At 31.2% G+C, this 18638-nt stretch overlaps 3 protein-coding genes across 3 annotated transcripts in view; 1 reads left to right on the forward strand and 2 right to left on the reverse strand.

The window, feature by feature from the left end:
- The window catches only part of LOC123658709 (max dimerization protein 1-like), a 331673-nt gene extending 322312 nt beyond the window's left edge, over positions 1-9361 (reverse strand). Inside the window, exons 1-3 of the mRNA XM_045594058.1 lie at positions 9179-9361; positions 8955-9048; positions 8821-8850 (exon numbers count right to left, since the gene is read on the reverse strand). Coding sequence (XP_045450014.1) covers positions 8821-8850; positions 8955-9048; positions 9179-9233 — 179 coding nt within the window. The 5' untranslated portion in view covers positions 9234-9361. The remainder of the gene's footprint in view (positions 1-8820; positions 8851-8954; positions 9049-9178) is intronic.
- Positions 9362-9556: 195 nt separating this feature from the next.
- LOC123658284 (DALR anticodon-binding domain-containing protein 3) lies at positions 9557-12983 on the reverse strand. Its single transcript, XM_045593721.1, has 6 exons — positions 12343-12983; positions 11900-12084; positions 11370-11503; positions 10598-10768; positions 9766-9907; positions 9557-9585 (listed from the first exon to the last, which is right to left on the reverse strand). Exons 1-6 carry the CDS (start codon positions 12981-12983, stop codon positions 9557-9559), a joined length of 1302 nt encoding a protein of 433 aa, XP_045449677.1.
- Positions 12984-14099: 1116 nt separating this feature from the next.
- On the forward strand, positions 14100-15446 carry LOC123658161 (dnaJ homolog subfamily C member 25 homolog). The gene has a single exon (XM_045593598.1). It carries the CDS (start codon positions 14236-14238, stop codon positions 15247-15249), a length of 1014 nt encoding a protein of 337 aa, XP_045449554.1. The 5' UTR covers positions 14100-14235; the 3' UTR covers positions 15250-15446.
- Positions 15447-18638: the final 3192 nt, after the last annotated feature.

Below are 18638 nucleotides of genomic sequence, written 5' to 3' on the forward strand. Positions count from 1 at the left end.
ATAGGTTATTATTAATTAATTAAAACATTAAATAATTTAAGCATACGATAAATCAGACTTGAATATGTAAAATGTTTCCTTATTCAAGACGATGCAAAACATATTTTGTGTGACAAAACTATGCTTGTTTTTATTAAATTCAGTCTGAATGGATCGTAATAGCTGGATACTTCTGGGAAGACATGGTTCAATTTCATTAAATTTGTTTTCACCAAGTTGAGACTTGATGTTAGAATGAAATAAGTCTTTCACTTATTCATAATCTTAGTACGATTATCAAAATTGTCAATAGTTTCATTAACTTAGTAGATAAAACTGTCAAATCAATAATTTTATCAATGTTCTACCATTTTTTACTGTTGTGGAACTATTATAACAGACTACTGGATACCAACTCAATACCAAATATTTCATAAAACCTAGAACCGAACGAACACCAAACAGTCGTGTTCAATCGCTTTTACCGTATTTGCATCCAAAAGAACTTTGGAGGCAAATCTACATTTCATATTTTTTTTTTTTTTTTTTTTATGTCACTAGGTCGGCAAACAAGCGTACGGCTCACCTGATGGTAAGCGATTACCGTAGCTTATAGACACCTGCAACACCAGAAGCATCGCAAGCGCGTTGCCGACCCAATCCCCAATCCCCCCAGGAGCTCTGGTCACCTTACTCACCAACAGGAACACAATACTGCTTGAAAACAGTATTATTTTGCTGTGATCTTCTGTAAGGTCGAGGTACTACCCCAGTCGGGCTGCTCCATATTTTGAGCAGGAAATTCCTGCTGTGCCCTACCTCAGTTTAGAAGTTATGGTAATCTATTATTGATATAAGCTTTAAGGGGTTTCATGCGCTAGCCTTAGATATGTACTTATACCTATTAAAAACATTTTTGTGGTTTCCTTGTTGTGTATGTCCTAAAATTGCTCACATAATGAAGTTATCAAAATTACAAGAAATGGTCGCACGTCATGAAATGGTCCATTTGCCACATCAATGAAAAAATACAATGTCACTATTATATTAAGAAGTAACTTAAGTCATCACGGGAGGTGACGAATTTGATAGGCGATAATACATAAGAATTTCTATTCACATCACGAATGTGCTTTCAAAACCGTGTAAATTCACTGCTTTTGTTACGAAAGTAATATAAATTTTAAAACGCCTGTTGCAAACAATAATACAATTGCGTTTGATATTAGTCATGTTCTGATAGCGCATTGTACCCGACTGCAGGCTACGGCGATCGCGTCACGTAGTAAAACTAATTTATACGTTTTTAATAATTATATTAAGTGTGTGCGTACATACGTGTCCGCGACCTACCTTCGTTCGGAATTTTGTTATTTACTTTTATTAATTACAGAATTAATATAAATTATAAATTAGATATTTACTTTTAATGTAGCTTTAACCGTATTTTTGGACTTTGTCAATCGAATTAATGTTTCAAAACTAGAATTTAGCCATGTGATGGTGTCAATGAATTTTTAAAATTACAATTTTTTTCTTCTAAGAAGACTATATTTAATTATATTTTTGTATTCGTTATAGTAATCATACTGACATATCTGAATGAAATGTATATATCCATTAAGGTTCTTAAGATACGCTTGTGACAATTCCTATGTAAGCGTAACTGACATATAGGGTTGAGTTTGAAATTTCTCGTACAAAGAACTTTTTGTAATATAGACGCTAAATTAAGACCATATTTACTGTGATACTAATTAAGAACAAACGTACAATAAACCATAAAATAATCATTTTAATACATTCTTAACCAAAAAAGACGTTAGAAGAAAAAGTTGCTGTAATATTTATTATAAAAATTATCATCAAAATGCATTGTAACTAAACTATGTCACGAAACAGTTGATGTCATGTTTCCGACAAGCATTCAACTATACTTTCGAAGAACAATAACCCCTATTAATATCAAATAAGGTGCATAATCGTTTAAAATATTAAGAATCTTTGTTACATTGTATAACAGTAGGACTGGAAAAATTTTACAATGTAAGACGCGAAGAGAGTATCGTGAACGTATATTTAGCACGTGGAGGAGAAGCAGACAATAGGGAAACGGCTATATGCAGAAATTAGCAATTGCAAAATACAAAGAACACTCACGTACATTATATTACATTTGTATGTTGTCTCGTACATAATTTGAGTTATGCCACAAAAATCTAATCAAAGCGAGCGGTTTTTAAAAAGATAGGTCTTGTAAAAAAATGTGTTTACCAACTATAAATATGTAGCTATTTTTCCTTTTGACACTAAAAATGTCGTAAATAGTCGACCGTTCTACATACATATCATATAATATATTTAACTAAGGTAGGGCAGCAGGAAATATCCTGCTCAAAATAAGGAGCAGCCCGACTGGGGTAGTACCTCGACCTTACAGACGATCACAGCTAAATAATACTGTTTTCAAGCAGTGCTGTTGGTAAGTAAGGTGACCAGAGCTCCAGGGAGGAATTTCGAATAGAGTCGGCAACGCGCTTGCGATGCTTCTGGTGTTGCTGACGACTATATGCTACGGTAATCGGTTACCATCAGGCGAGCCGTACGCTTGTTTGCCTAGTTATATAAAAAAAGTAGTTTCGTTGTATTCTAACTAACAAAAAATAATCCTGCGATTACTCTACTAAGTAACAATCTCAATTACATCAGTTTGTAATCGAGATATAATTTGCACTAGCCCGAAAGTAAACTATAGGTTACAAAAATATTTCAATTTAAGTTAAACGTCCTTATTATTTTTATGTATAATATTTTTGACATCTTTTATTCTACACAATAATATAACGATATCTCGTGAAAAGATAAAACCTTATTGCTCATATAAATAATACAGCATATGACCTTAACGCTTAACAACATTCTCTGCCATTCAATTTTCATTGTCAAATATAAACAAGCAAAATCTAAGATCATTGGTTCATTTAATATTTAAGTTGCGCGATTTCACTCACGTAACTCCCGATCCCGTGGAAATATCGGGATGAAAAAATATAACATAACATACTGGATATTCAGCTATCGATGTACAAAGTTTTATAGCAATCAGTTCAGTAGTTTTCATTTAAAAGTAATCGCTAGATCTCGATCAAATCAAAATGTTACCACAACAAAATCAATAACACCTAGTAAAAAGTTACCCAAAGGATATAAAAAACGAGTGGGCTTTAAACCACACATTGAAGTAAAACTTATGAAACGTAACTCTCTTTCTATCTTCACTAACTTATATCTCCCACTCAACTTCCGTTCGCCTCGCCCGATCACACTTTTCGTAACTCTCTCGTGACGCATTCACCAGCTTACTTCCCAAGTCAAGCGTGCGTAAAGAAGTTTTACTTCTAAAAACCTATAACTAAATTTCCAAAGTCCAAATGAACGTTAGCCGGTACATTTCCTCCACGTAAAGTCACCTCTAACGCAACTCTGTTATTCTAGACACGAATTCGTCTACTGAGAATGAAATTGAGTCACAAGTCGAGCGGTTACTCTCGACCTTGCTGAGGTTGAAGAGACGTCCTATAGATATCTGTTTTTTAATAACTATGCTACTTAACTGCATTTTATATAAATTTTCCAAAAATATGAGAAAACTAAATTTTTACGTTTTAAGATGATCGTGTATAATGCTTGTTTTTGGTAACAGGCTGTTATAAATATATACTTTGTTTATAAAGATACATAAACATTACGTGTATAAAAGTAAATATAATTATATAATATAATATAATAAAGGTACATAAACATTACGTGTATAAAAGTAAATATAATTATTTTCAGCGAGATTAGGGGTAAGAATCGAAACTAAGCCCCCGATCAGAAAGCAGGACCATATCCTACTGGACCATCGGCCTATTTAATAATTAACCTCAAAGATATTTTTAGGTTAATTACATGTTAAAATGTGCATGTTGACGTTTTAAAGACGAAGTAAACAAAGTGATGGATATACGCAAATATAGTACGTCATTTTATTGTTTATACGATATATATTTTAGTAATCTACATACAGGTACATCTATTTTTGTAATAAATATTTTATTAATACACATTATACAAAGCTGAGCCCTCTCTTTCCGTGAGTGTCGTAAGAGGCGACTAAGAGATAACACAGTTCCACTACCATCTTGGAACTTAAAAACCCGACCGATGGCGGGATAACCGTCCAACTGCTGGCTTTGAAATATACAGGCCGAAAACGGGCAGCAGCGTCTTCGGTGCGACAAAGCCAGCCCTGCGGTCACCAACCCGTCTGCCCAGCGTGGTGACTATGGGCAAAACACATGAGTTCACTCCATTTTTGGCGCGAACTCGTGGAGGCCTATGTCCGGCAGTGGACTGTATTAGGCTGAAGTTATACAAATATTATAACAATTATCTTAATTACTTAGTACAGATAATAAAACTTATAAAAAATAATAGCTGTCAAACAAACTACCTTCAAATTAAAACATATTAATTACAATATGAGAAAAATTGTGTTATTTTATTTAATACAAAAAATGAAAGTTTTTTTTATTATTCGTGTGTATTAACAATTCCCATAATAAGTATTTATTACACTTTTCAAATTTGTTTTTGACACATGACCGATTGCGATCTGACCTTCGTAAGCTCTAAGGGTTAATCGAGTTACGATATTACATTTTTATTACTTATTACTTTGACTTATGATTTGTTTTATAAAAAATAAAAGTTAAAAAAGTTAAAAAGTTAAAATTTCTTAAAAAATTTATGAAATATTTGGGAGTCCAATATGGACTAAAATAGGATAGCATTTCAATTTCTTCTTAATTAAAATCTCTATTACAATATTGTTTTGATCTCTTATGGAAAGACTAAAAGATCACGTTGTATTCCACATTTGAATTATATTATTTATCACTCACTGTGTAATCAGCAATATGACGCTTTTTGACTTGCAGTTTTACATAAAACAAGTAGCCAAAACTATGTGTAAACCTTTACACTAAATTTATAACAAATTTCTCGGAATAGGTAAATTTCCCGATACATGGAAATCTGCTTGAATAGTTCCGGGGTTAAGGGGTGGCTCTAAGCAAAATGAAGAAAACTATTGACTTCACTTTTTCCAACTATGTCGAAGATTTTTGAAAAACTAATACGCAACGAGATCTATCCTAAACTGCTTAGTAGTATATTGTATCAACAGCATGGCTTTGTTCAAAAACGATCAACAGTTACAATTTATTTTCTTATACCTCACATTTGACGCTATGTATACTGATTTCAAAAAGGGGTGTGATCGCGAAGACCACAAAGTATTTCTGGAGAAAATTGCGTTTGGTGGTATAAGAGACAATTTATGGCGATGGTTTAAAACTTAAATCAGTAGTCGAACCCAGAGAGTAGTAATAGGGTTTCGAATCAGATACTATTTTAGTGACTTCAGGCATACCCCAGGGTTCTATACTCGGTCCACTTCGTTTTGTGCTATTTACCAATGACATCGACAAATGCTTTTTCTTTGGAACCTAATTACTCTTTTAACACGAATGATTACAATACTATCTGCGATTACGGTAACCACATAAGATTCCAAAATGATTTCAATATAAGTATTTACTAAATATAAGTAGATTTCGTACAGGTTGGAAGATATAACCTTAGAAAAAGTAGACTGCATTTAAGAATTAGGTATACTGCTCGATTCACAGTTGCATTTGGATGGATATATAGACAGTTTTATTAACAAGGCATTTAAAATGTTTGGTTTTGCAATCCGTGCTAATGCATATTTAAAATTTTCTAAAACTTTTTTAACCTTATATAAATCTTTTATAAGAGGCCAGATTGAAAACGCAGTACCAATATGGAACCCAATATACAAAAAATATATAAATTCATAAAAAAAGAAAATCTTTAACGATGTGTTAATTGTAGATGTTCTCGTGGGCGCTTAAAATATGGTCGACATTTGCTAAAGTATAAAATACCGAAACTTGGTAATAGAAATGTTGGATATAGTCGTATTGTAGAATTTTTGTCATAATAAGTACGATAGTTGCGAACTCACAAACAAATTGTGATTCTGGGTACTAAATAAAGCCTCTGTCCGCGCCTTTGCGATTACTAAATGCCGTATGCCGTACCAATGCGGGTAAACGGTCACCTTTCAATAGGCTATTTCAATTATTTAATAACAAAATTGTATCAGATTGACCTTTTTAATACGTAAATTTAACTTTGATGATTGCACTTAAAATCTGTTGTTTTTTTTTTCCCCTCTGTTCAGTAGTTTAACCCGGTCCTACGACCTTAGACGTAGGGCTGGCAATGGCAGAGGCGTCACGCGCATACAACAAACACACACACAAATATAATTAAACTTACGCACACACACACACACAAATACAATTAAACTCACGCGCGCAAACACACACACACACACACACACACAAATACAATTAAACTCACGCGCGCAAACACACACACACACACACACACACACATTCGTTTCTATACAGGCACACATCACTTCAAGATACAGTTCATAAAATAAATAAAAAATAATGCCCAACATTAACATATACTGAACTGTGCTATAACGACTTGATGAATCACTGCCTACCTAGGATAAGCACTCACCTACTTTGGGCGACATGAGTTTAAAATACACTGTACATTATTAGATAAGCATTTATACATATTCATGTGTATATTCATACATATGTTCATGCATACTTACAGCATTACAAAAAAAAAAGCAATCTGTACAAATTCAAACTGATACCTATATTGATTAAGTTAGATCAAGTCTGACAGCGGCCGGTATTCACAATTATCCACACAATCACAATTTACAAAAATTGGTTACGATGACGATGCGATTACTCTCTGTATACTTACTGTTGTAGATATTATTAACTGTGTTATTCTAAAATTTGTTTGTTGATACTGATCATTGTTATGTTCCCATAATAAATGTCAATGTGATAAAAGTAATGTAATCGTATTACCTATGTATATCTGATATCTAGATATATGATAAAAGCTGTAACACACGTTTCTGATATCATTATGCTGAAGAAATTTGTAAAATTTTGGCTAAAATAATATTTAAGCCAAAATTAAACAAAATTAAAAACATATTATTATTATTATATTGTGTCAACAGATGTTGGCACACAACATATACACTAAGATCGTCAACATTGTATTTTTTGATATATTCTATCGTTTGCTTTCGACAGTTTTTTATTATAATAACGCAGACGATGTTTGTCTCACAATAACGAATTTGTTAAGTAATTTGTAAATTAAAATAAGTAAGACTGTTTTTTTCCCAAATAACGTGAAAAATTTTTTTTTGCCTATTAGAATAAACTACCTATTGGATACAAACTGTGTGACACTAGATTTTTATTTATTAGATTTTCATACATAAGTCAGAAGTGTCAGACGCTAGAGAAAACCCTGATGATTATTGAGTATTAGCGTTCACAAGTTTTTTAAGTTTACAGTAGTATACAGAATACGTAATAAACCGATTACGTAATTAATCATATTATGGTATGATTATGCGACGGTTGCGTCTATGGAATATTTTCACCTTTTTTTTAAATCATTTTATATTTATATTAGTATTGAGTATCTGTGCATCTCCATTAAAAAACTATTATGTAATTTTAAATATTGCATTATTTTATATTAATGCAATATTTAAAATGTTAGAATATTAAAATGTTTTGTTGTTAGTTCTTGTTCCCGATATTTCGGCACCATTGTATGGCGCTATGGTCACGTGACAAAAAAACATGGTAAACTATATGACCCGGCGAACTTCGTACCGCCATGTTTTTTTTTCTGTGCCGTAAGATTTTTCAGTTAATAGTTTTTAGTCTGTGTTCATTACTAAAGTACATTATGTGAACGAAAGTACACAAACAAGTTACATAATTTTATTCACGTAAATATCATATGATTATCGCATACATAGTACTGTTTATCAGTAGCGACTTTCCACTGAACGTAGACAAAACAACGCCATTTATATCTCAACGTTAAAATAAGGATAAAATTATTATTCAACTTTCAACAGTTTTTATAATTATAAACCAATTTTATTAAACACAGGGCGGATGTACGGCTGCAAGGTTTGAAATAATAAAACAAAATTCACATTGGTAAATTGGTCACATTTTTGTATAAAAGCGAATAATAACTTTTTTCAATCATAAAAAGAGCCGAGATGACTAAGTTGGTAGGACGCGTGAACCAGGCGAACACGTTTTCAAATTCGGGGTAGCTTTGTCGTTTTCGAGTACCTCCTCTTTAATTAAGAAAGTGATTTAAGCCTAACAGTGGGACATTTATAGGCTTTTACAGAAAATTACTCGTTACATTTGATATTGCTTTTTCATATTTTTTACAGGGCTTGAGGACACTTTTATGGAAGCTATGCGCGTTAAATGATGATCAATTATTGTTTTTTCTCGTCACGGCCGTACCGTCACGGAGTCTACAAGCACTGAAATAATATTCTCGAAACTTTCGGTATATCGCTGTATTTGTTTACATCCTATGGGCCGCGTACGGTTTCATGGTGATAACAGATAACACGCTCGTGTCGTAACCTAACTCCGAGCTGCCAAATAGGTTACAACTAGGCGTCATCTACGTTAGAGGCGATCATTGTGTGCTCTCTAAATCTTTCCCTCCGCGGCTAGCACGGACAAGGTCAGCGCGACGCGAGCCGGCTTACACACGTTACTCGACCGACACCACGCAAACTAATGGCTAAATACAAACAAAACGACTCACCTGTTCTTTTCCAACTCGTTATGAGTGGTCCTGGAACAGAAAACATACAATTTGTAACTGCTCACAGACACTTCACACACTTTACACTGGTTTACTATCACTCGGCACTACACTGCACTTCGCGGGCGACTCACCTGCTGCCCTGCGATTTTTTCGTCTTGGGCCGCCTTCCGCCAGCACGAGTCTCCTCGTACGCCGGTAGGCTCGACGCGTATCCGTGCTCCGACTCTGCAACAAAGAAAACTGCAATTCCGTCAAAATCAGCTGATTATGGCGAGGCAAAAATAGACGGGAGCCATGTTGACGTGTGCGAGTAGTGCACTCGATTGACAATTCAAACAAAGAAAATCCAATTCACCTCTATCTCGCCTTTCGATGTATTCAGCAGCTTGGATCAGGTCAGCAATACTCATATTTATAAAATCCCGGTTCGACACAGGTGTTCACAAACGTCACACGACTATATTCGATTAAAAACTATAAATAAAAGTATCTTTATTCGCTCCGAAGTTCACGACTGCGTTTGCCGATGTCAAAAACACACTAGGCGAGTCGGGACGCGCGACCGTGTACGGAGCTTCGTAATTTGTCGGCTGAACTCGGAAACAATCGGGGGCCAATCGCGCTCAAGCATCATCCACAATAAAATACCTGGGTCAATCACGTGAACTTTGTGTTTCCAAACAAAACATTTTTTTTTACACGCTTCAAGTAGGGTCGCAATATCCAAAATGATTTACTCGTTTTGTACTTTTTGTACAAGAACTAAGTACAGATTACTAATAATGTATCGTTTTTATAAGTAATTCACATAAAAAACGAATTCAAATATTACCTACATTATTTTGTGATCATCTTATATCACTTATCTTTCGGTCAGATCTTTAGATCAAAAAATAAACATTTATGTAATTCTTATTGTACCTAATAAGAAAATAAGGGAACGGGTAAATAAAATAAATTTCCTATACATTTGTGAAACACTTTTAATATTTAATATCCTTAAACATAATTTTAATGTATTATTTAATATTATTACCAAGTGTATACGTGCAAACATGACTGGCAGCAGATGTTTTCGGGGTTCCTTGAACAAAACAAAATATTAACTTATAAAATACACGTTAAATAATAAAAAAAACTAATAGTAGCAAGGAATCTAACATAATTTCAATAAGAACTAATATGAAATAAAAAAAAATTCTAGTTAGTCTCATTTAAAACCGACAATCTACACTTTTGCGTTATTTGTTTTTCTTTGTCCAAAATGTAATCAAAATCTTAGATAATAGTAACTACAATAAGTGTCACTGCATATTTTTTAATAATTATATAATCTCAGTTTTATTTTTATTTTACAATTCAACTTGACTGTAATTACTTCCGCGTAGTTATATACGATAGTTTTTAAAATATTACGAGTTGTTTTCGTTGTGATTAAAAATTATAATGATTATACTTCTGACTGTCAAGATTTAAAGAAGCTAAAGTTAGAAACATTTAAAAATTGCAAATAATGTAAACAGCTATAATTAAAATAATTCTTAATTTCATAATTAATACTTTTTAAAAATATTACATCTTCTTTATTTAATACATTAAATGTTTCATAATAATTATCAAAACCAAAGCACAATTATTTTAGAACAACATATTAATGTTTTACTGTATTGTATAACAATTGTAAGCATTATTTACTTTTTATCATAGTTCACTTAACGCTATATACTATATACTTTACTGTATATAATAAATAATTATTATTTTTAATACTTACAGTTAAAATTCTGACCCTCCTATAGTACTGACTTAGTATTTTTACCATACTGCTAAGAAAATTGCATATTAAATGTGGTCGAAATTCACATTTGTCTTTGTTAATCTCAACACTGTTCTTCAAAAGTGATGGTAGGCCCATAACGTAATTAAAAATAAGATGCCATTCATCCTGAAAATAAACAATTCTATTTATATTGATTTTCTTTGTCTTGTATTAAAATAAAGTAATTATTAAAAGAAATGTTATGAGAAAATAGTAGTTTTAAATTAAAAAATATAATTTATTTCCTTCTTCTGTATAATTATGTACTTATAAATAAGGTATATTTTCTATTAATAGATATGACTTCATTTTATTTTCTGACTATATTTTGATTAAATTTACAACATTAAGACATTTAACTCCTGGTGTGATTGGAGAAACAACGCACTTGCAATGCCTTTGGTGTTACAGACATCGTATATATCAATTAAAAAAACTCTTTCTGTAACAAATAAAATATATTCTTATCTGACTTATTTCGACTCATTACAACATTTAAGTAATTGTTTTAAAATACATTTTCATTTCAGATTTAAAAAAATTATGTAAAAGTTTTATGTAATATTTTGTTTCTTTTTTTTTTAAGAATCAGTAAAATAAATTTATGTTGATATTAACGAATTTGTATTGCAAAGATTAGGTAGAAATACAAATGTAATGCAATGCAATGCAACATAACTCATAAATATCAACGAAAATTAATGCTTTTTTTGCAAATAAATATTACCTCATCCGTTAATAAACTCAAATTAGTTTCTTCTAACAAAGGTAGTTGTGGATAAACACCGTCATCCACTTTTTCATTAAATGCTCTTAATATAGTTTCTAATCTCGCACAGTTGTATAATATAAATGCAGCACCTGTAACATAAGGAGAAAGACATTTTATTATATGAACATTACTTTTTTAATTATATTTTTTATAATTTAAATTTTGAGGTTTTAGGTATGTCTTTTTAGAAAATATACTATTTATAGTGAAGCTTTTAATATTACAAGACGTAAAAGTTATATTTGTTTCTTTTTTTTTAGTAATTCATTTCTCGTAATAAATATGTATGTAATTAAAACTCTATAATCTTAAAAAACCAGTGTGCTTTAGGCCACACTACTGAAGTAAAACTTATTTAGCTCCATCTAACTCCCTCTCAACTTCTGTTCACCTCGCCCGATCACATTTTTCGTAACGCTCTCGTTACGCATTCGCAGGCTTACTCCCCAAGTTAAAAGATGTTTTACTACGATAATAAAAATTACCTTTGCTGGATCCTCCCGAAGCATCAAACTCTATTTTTACAGGGCTAGTGCATTTTGTTTGTAGTAATTCAAATGCTACGGCAGACTCCCCTAAGCTTGCTATAAAATCCTTCCATTTTGCCTCTGTAGACACTCTGACTCCGTACTTGTGTTTTGCGATTAATGTTAATTCATTCTGCCTTATGCTGGAAATATAAAATAATTACTACAGATAGACTAGTGTTTAGATTAATTTTTTTAGAGGTCATGTGAAAGAGGTTCAACCGTAACGTTAAGACCACATTTGTATGTTAAAGCTATTTATGTACTTTAATAGTGGAGTATAAAAATATTGTATTCATTTTAGTTACTATTATTAAACTATTATTGTATACACAAAAGTTATGAGTAATTTTCTAAGTAAATTATAATTTAAATAATAAATACTACTAAAATAATTATACCTTACGTACTCATCAGCTGTGATATCATTCTCCTTCAAACCAGTTTTTGCATTTAAAGCTGTACCACAGAAAACTGACTTATGATTAGGTTGGTTTGATTTAGACTTCCATGTTACTGTTATATCTGTAGTTTCTGGATATACATTAATTAAATATAAATTTTGCAACACTTTAAATAATATTTTTAAGCGTAAATGTGTTATACAGTTTGTTTCTTTACAGCTTGAATCCAAGTTTATTACATTTGTAGTTGCACCTAATCTTTGCAATGCAAGCTCGTTGTTAATAGATGCGTTATGAAAACAGAGTTGGATCGCTTTGAATCTGTCAATGTGCAAGTATATTCGTTCATTTAACTCGATTGCTTTCACCACTGGTATGTCCCAATTCTGTGACGTTTCTATTAAATTCGTAAGATTTTTGTTAATACACTGCAACAGAGAAACTTTCAAGTCGTTTTGTAATTGATCGCAATTCAAATACTCTTTCCACGATTTCACAGTATTAGGAAAACTGAAATCGCCCTGTTTTTGCAAATTTCCAGTGTGTTTTTTAACCAAAAGCCCGGATATATGTTTCTCTTCACTCAATAAATATATGTACAAATTATTTATAAAAGTTGTTATGTCATCTTGAAACATATTAAATAGAATTTTATTAAAAATATTTTTATTTATTTACTGAGTATTTGGGTAATTCAAAACTCACACATGACTCACACGTTGACTGTAGTGACAGATGTCATATTAATATTATTGCCACATATGACATACATGCAAGTGTTGACTGTTGATAGAATATTAACGAAAAGGTTAAAATAAATCAATTACATAAAAAAACTTGAGATTGTGACATATGTGTAGATAATTAATCTGGGGTTGAATTCAACTCCGCGGTAGATGTGATTAATAACATTTATAATTTAATTATTGAAATATTACATAATATTTATAATTCACAACTGAAGAACTTAATTTATACAGATAGTTACGGTACAAACCATGTCCACGTTGAATGGTGCCAGGGCCCAAGAATACTAGTAGCATTTATGCCCGTTAAATTGCTATGTCGATTCTCTGGACAAAAGTACGCCAGACCTTTTGTCACCAGTGGAGGCAATAAGGCGAGTTTTCTTTAAAAAAAAATAGCACAACAATGTACATTGAAAATATGTAATTTGTAATTAGTCACGAATATTAATTGTGCCGTTAATTTAGCTAGACTTTAGATTAAGAACCGTCATTTTGAAGTTAGGTTAAGGTTTTTTTTTGTGTAACAAAATGGTGTCGATAAACGATCTAATTTGGAAGTTAGATAGGTTAGGGTTATTATTATTTTCTTTGTAACGAAATCATGCCGATAAACGGTCAAATTTTGAGCTTAGATAATTCGACGGTTCTTAATCTAAATCTAAAGCCTTACCGTTAATTTATTTAATATTTTACTAATAATTAAAAAAACATAAGATTATTATGTATATATTATATAATATTTAACAAAATTAGTACACATTCATTTTTTACAAAAACTAATGTTGTTGTATCAAACAAAGCTCATAGAATAAATAATGAATTTACTCAAATCAACGATCAAGCTGTCGAAATTACAAAAAAAAAAACTCGTACAGAAGTATCGCTATTAAAATATATTTTTGCAATTTAATTTTTTCTTAATGTTTTCCCCCACCATCAATTTTATTTTGGTATGGTTAACTGATCGAATAAATTAGCTGACGTCGATATGACGTTGACATTCGCTAAATTGTCAAGTCGTGACGACGTCTGATCTAGCCCAGTGTAGTATCGAGGTTAAAACAAATTATTTTTAATTATTTATTTTCCTAGTCAAATAAATTGCATTTCATCACATAAAATATGTTATAAATAAAGAATAATGACTTCGTTTAAGATTGTTATATTTACTACTTTACTATGTCACGTAACGTTAGGATTTGCTTCTGACTATCTACTTGAAGGTATTTACTGCGGCAAAGAAAATTGTTACGATGTCCTGGGAGTCACCAGAGAAACTTCCAAAAGTGATATCGGAAGGGCTTACAGACAGTTAGCAAAGAAATATCACCCTGATTTGCACCGAGGGCAAAAAGATAAAAAAGAGGCCGAAGAAAACTTCAAACGGATTGCGACAGCGTACGAAATTCTTCGAGACGATGAAGAGAGATCTGATTATGACTACATGTTGGATAATCCCCAGGCATACTACGCCCATTACTATAGATACTACCGACGGCGATTAGCACCTAAAGTCGACGTCAGAATCGTCCTAGCTGTTACTATAACCATAATATCTATCATACAGTATTATAGTGCCTGGTCTAAGTATGATACTGCCATAAAATACTTCATGACAATTCCTAAGTACAGAAATCGTGCATTAGAAATTGCAAAGGTAGAAACAAAAGAGTCACAAAGTAGAAAAGGCCCCAAAAAATCTAAAGCTGAGTTAAAAGAGGAGCAGGACAGAATTATAAGGAGGGTAATAGAAGAAAATATGGACATAAAAGGAGCATATGCAAAACCTGAAATTGTTGATATACTGTGGGTTCAGTTAATAATTTTACCTTACACACTAGCATATTATATTTACTGGTATTTGAGATGGTTTTGGAAGTTTACAATCCTAAAGCACCCATACGGCACTGAAGAGAAACTGTACATAATCAGAAAATATATGAAACTGGGTCAGCACCAGTTTAACGCATTAGGAGATGACGAAAAGCAAGAGTACTTAGATGAAGAGTTGTGGATAAAAGAAAACTTTATTGCTTGGAAAAAAATTAAAGATGAGGAAACTAAAAAGTCTCTAGCAGAAAATAATAAATACAAGCAATACAGAAGGTATATGAAGCAACACGGCGTTGGTCGTATGACCTTTGACGACTCATGATATATTATCTGTATAAATTTTATAACAATGATATTAAAAAGAGTACCTAGTTAATAAAAAAAATGTGAACTATTTATATATACAAAACCAGAGTTATCGAGTGCATTGGACTGTTAAATAATTTATTTTCACTGTTTCTCTGTATTTTCTGGAGTTTACTAAGTGAATGCACAAAATAAAACAAACTTTTTATACAATTCATTATTTTATTTCATGTACTACAATGATATAACCACACATTCAAAATTTACATACATCACAAATGGCAATTCGGTAAGGCATTCTAAAGCTCACCAACACAGCATGTTACATGCTCACTTGGTGAAGACCAATCAACGCAAACACTCCACGTGTCTTTACATACCCCAAGGCAAGTAACAAATCTGTAATAACATTTGTTTAACAGCAATAATACAAACAAGAATTACTTTCAATTCCATAAATTTACAAAAAAGAAAAATCATGTAAGGCATAAATCAGAAAAGTTAATCAGTTTTCATCTGAATAGATTGTTCAAATCTAAATAAATTGATACAATTAAATTTGTTTTGCTAAACAAATATTTTTACAGATATGTAAACAATATTAAAATTACATCGAGATCCTTATTATGACAATTTATGTACTTATTAGTTAACTTTTCACAAATTAATTTTTTTTTATCTATTCTTTGCAATGGCAGTGCATTCTTAATTTACAATGGAATCATTCTCTTCTTGATTCGGAACATATTATATTCTTCCAAAAATATATAAAATGCATATAATTGATATGTGAATAAAAGAATTTAAAACATATAACAGAAAAAAGTTAACGAATATTTTTTCCATATATGATAAATTTTCTTCATGACAAAAATAAAGAGAGAATGTTGAAAACTTTCCGAATCTAATCGTTCAGTCGGTGTTATATTTTACTTACTAATCATACAAATCAATTCAGCCACAAACAAATGTATTGCAAGTCGATTTCAGTTATACTTTAATATTAAAAATTTGAAAACATTTTGTCAAAGGAATAAAGTAATTAAAAATAAAATTAGAAAATTTGATAATTTTATGGGATGACATAATTATCTATTTTAATTATCTTTAATTTACAACCAAGCAAGTTTCTTGAATCTATTCTGTATAAATACTATCCTAGTTAGGAATTTTTATGATTCTTGATGTAAACAATAGTTTTATATAATTTAGTATTTTATGGTTAAAAAAAAAAACATTAAAATGTAAATAAGAAGAAATTCACTTATTGTGCGTTTGAATGTATGAATTTTATTATAATCAGCATAATTATAATAGACTGCAAATCTTGATAAGTATTAAGTATTCAATATTTTATTAATTGGATTATCTTCTTATTTTTTAAGCTAGACTCAATTTATTTTGTACACATAGTTCCCATCGTATGTTACATATATTTTATTGACAACAATTATTATTATAGCAGAACATACAATTAATTTTAAAAACGATGATTTTCAATAATATTATATTAAATTGTATGTCAAAAATAAATTTGTACAAATTAAAAAAAATTGGAGTGTCTGTTTATAATATTAAAATAACCGCTTTTTACTAAATGCATATGGATGTAACACGGTACATATACTAAAATAACCTTTTTTTTGTCAATTTTTGTCTGTCTATCTCTCTGCCTGTTTGTTCCGGCTAATCTCTGTAACGGCTGGACCGATTTTGACGGGAATTTTACTGGCAGATAGCTGATGTAATAAGGAGAACTTAGGCTTCTTTTATTATAGAAATTTATTTATTTTGTAACTCTGAACAAAGGACTAACGAACTGAACAATATTTTTTTAAATTCAACGCGGCCGGAGTCGCGGGCGCACCTAGTATAATATAAAATAATAATACATCGATACAAAACAAACTGGAAACTTCTATCGTCGATTAGTTATTCTATCTACATGTATAGTATACACAAAATAATGTTTCTGGTTTCTTTGTGACCTTATATTGCTACCATATTCATATCGCAAAAAATATTTTTACACTAATATACATTTTAACACTAACTTATCTATCGGGCTAGTAAATATAGTCAATATTTATATTTTCATTATGAAGCGTAGAAGAAAGGAGCACCATCTTTGTATACCAGAAAGTGTCCGTTCAAAGTAGATGCCAGTGTAGTATGAGGGTAGTTTTCAAATAAAGCGCTAAAAATGAAAAAATAAAGAATGGAAGATACATACGGATAGAAATACTTTAGCTCTTACAATTATCACAACTGTCACTTGTTATATATATCAAATAGTTTTCGAACTCGGCATACTTTACGTTTTCTGTAATTGGTCACTTCATATCACTCTTTTAGTGTTATTAGCGCCATTTCGGTCGAATTTTGAACTATAATTGCGACATTCATACAATACCCTTTGTCTACACCAGCGCGATTGTGGAAGGTTTTTGAACTGTTATTTATATCATATAGCTGGACACTTTATCAACTTTTCTACAACATTAGATGATTCTCCTTACTTCTACACCACAATTTTCATGTATATAGTATGTATAGTCATACATTTTTATTGCCAGCTGACTGACAGGTAATTTTGCAGTATTATTCTGTCACTGCGTTTTGTTAAGTCATCATTGTCTTAAACAAAAAAAAAAAAAAAAATTCAAGTCAATCATTAGTTAAATGTACTTCTTAGCAAAATAGTCGATTTTCGTGAAAAAATAAAACTCGTGAAACATAATTATCATACTCTTCTCGGTACTGTGTCCATTACAAAAACTAAGCCATACATTTAGTTTTATATTCATAATTTATAATAGAATGTATTTTTTCACATCATGACCTATCTGTTACATTGTTACTGATATTGTAATAAATATTTAAATAATTTATTTATTTTGTGATATTCTGAATGTACCTACACTATACATAGTAATACTAGACATAGCAATTTGCATTATTCTAATATTTGATTTTTTAAATCCGATTAGTTACACATATACTTTTGTCTTATTACATAACTTTTAATATGAAATATTTAAAATATGTATCTTTAAACAACATACAGACTATAACATTCCATGTGCAAAGAACAGCTTAGTTTTCCAAATGGACACTTCAAAGTCAAAATATTTACTTCTTTCGACGTCGTCACTCGTATTTGCATACAGTTAATATTCGCACGTTATTCTACCACATATGGCAACATTCTCGAAACTTCGGTTCGACTGGACATTTAGCCCTTTTTAAATAAAGCATACAATGCACTAGCGATCACGTCTTCTCGGACGAACCGCTAGGTGCAACGCTTGCCCTCAAACGGGCGTCTCGTGATCGGCTTCGTCGATTCTTCCGAGCCGCCAGGCGTTTGGATCTGTCGCTGAAAATTTAAAAGTAAAAAATAAA

This window comes from Melitaea cinxia, chromosome 12 (genome assembly GCF_905220565.1).
Source record: "Melitaea cinxia chromosome 12, ilMelCinx1.1, whole genome shotgun sequence".
NCBI lineage: Eukaryota > Metazoa > Arthropoda > Insecta > Lepidoptera > Nymphalidae > Melitaea > Melitaea cinxia.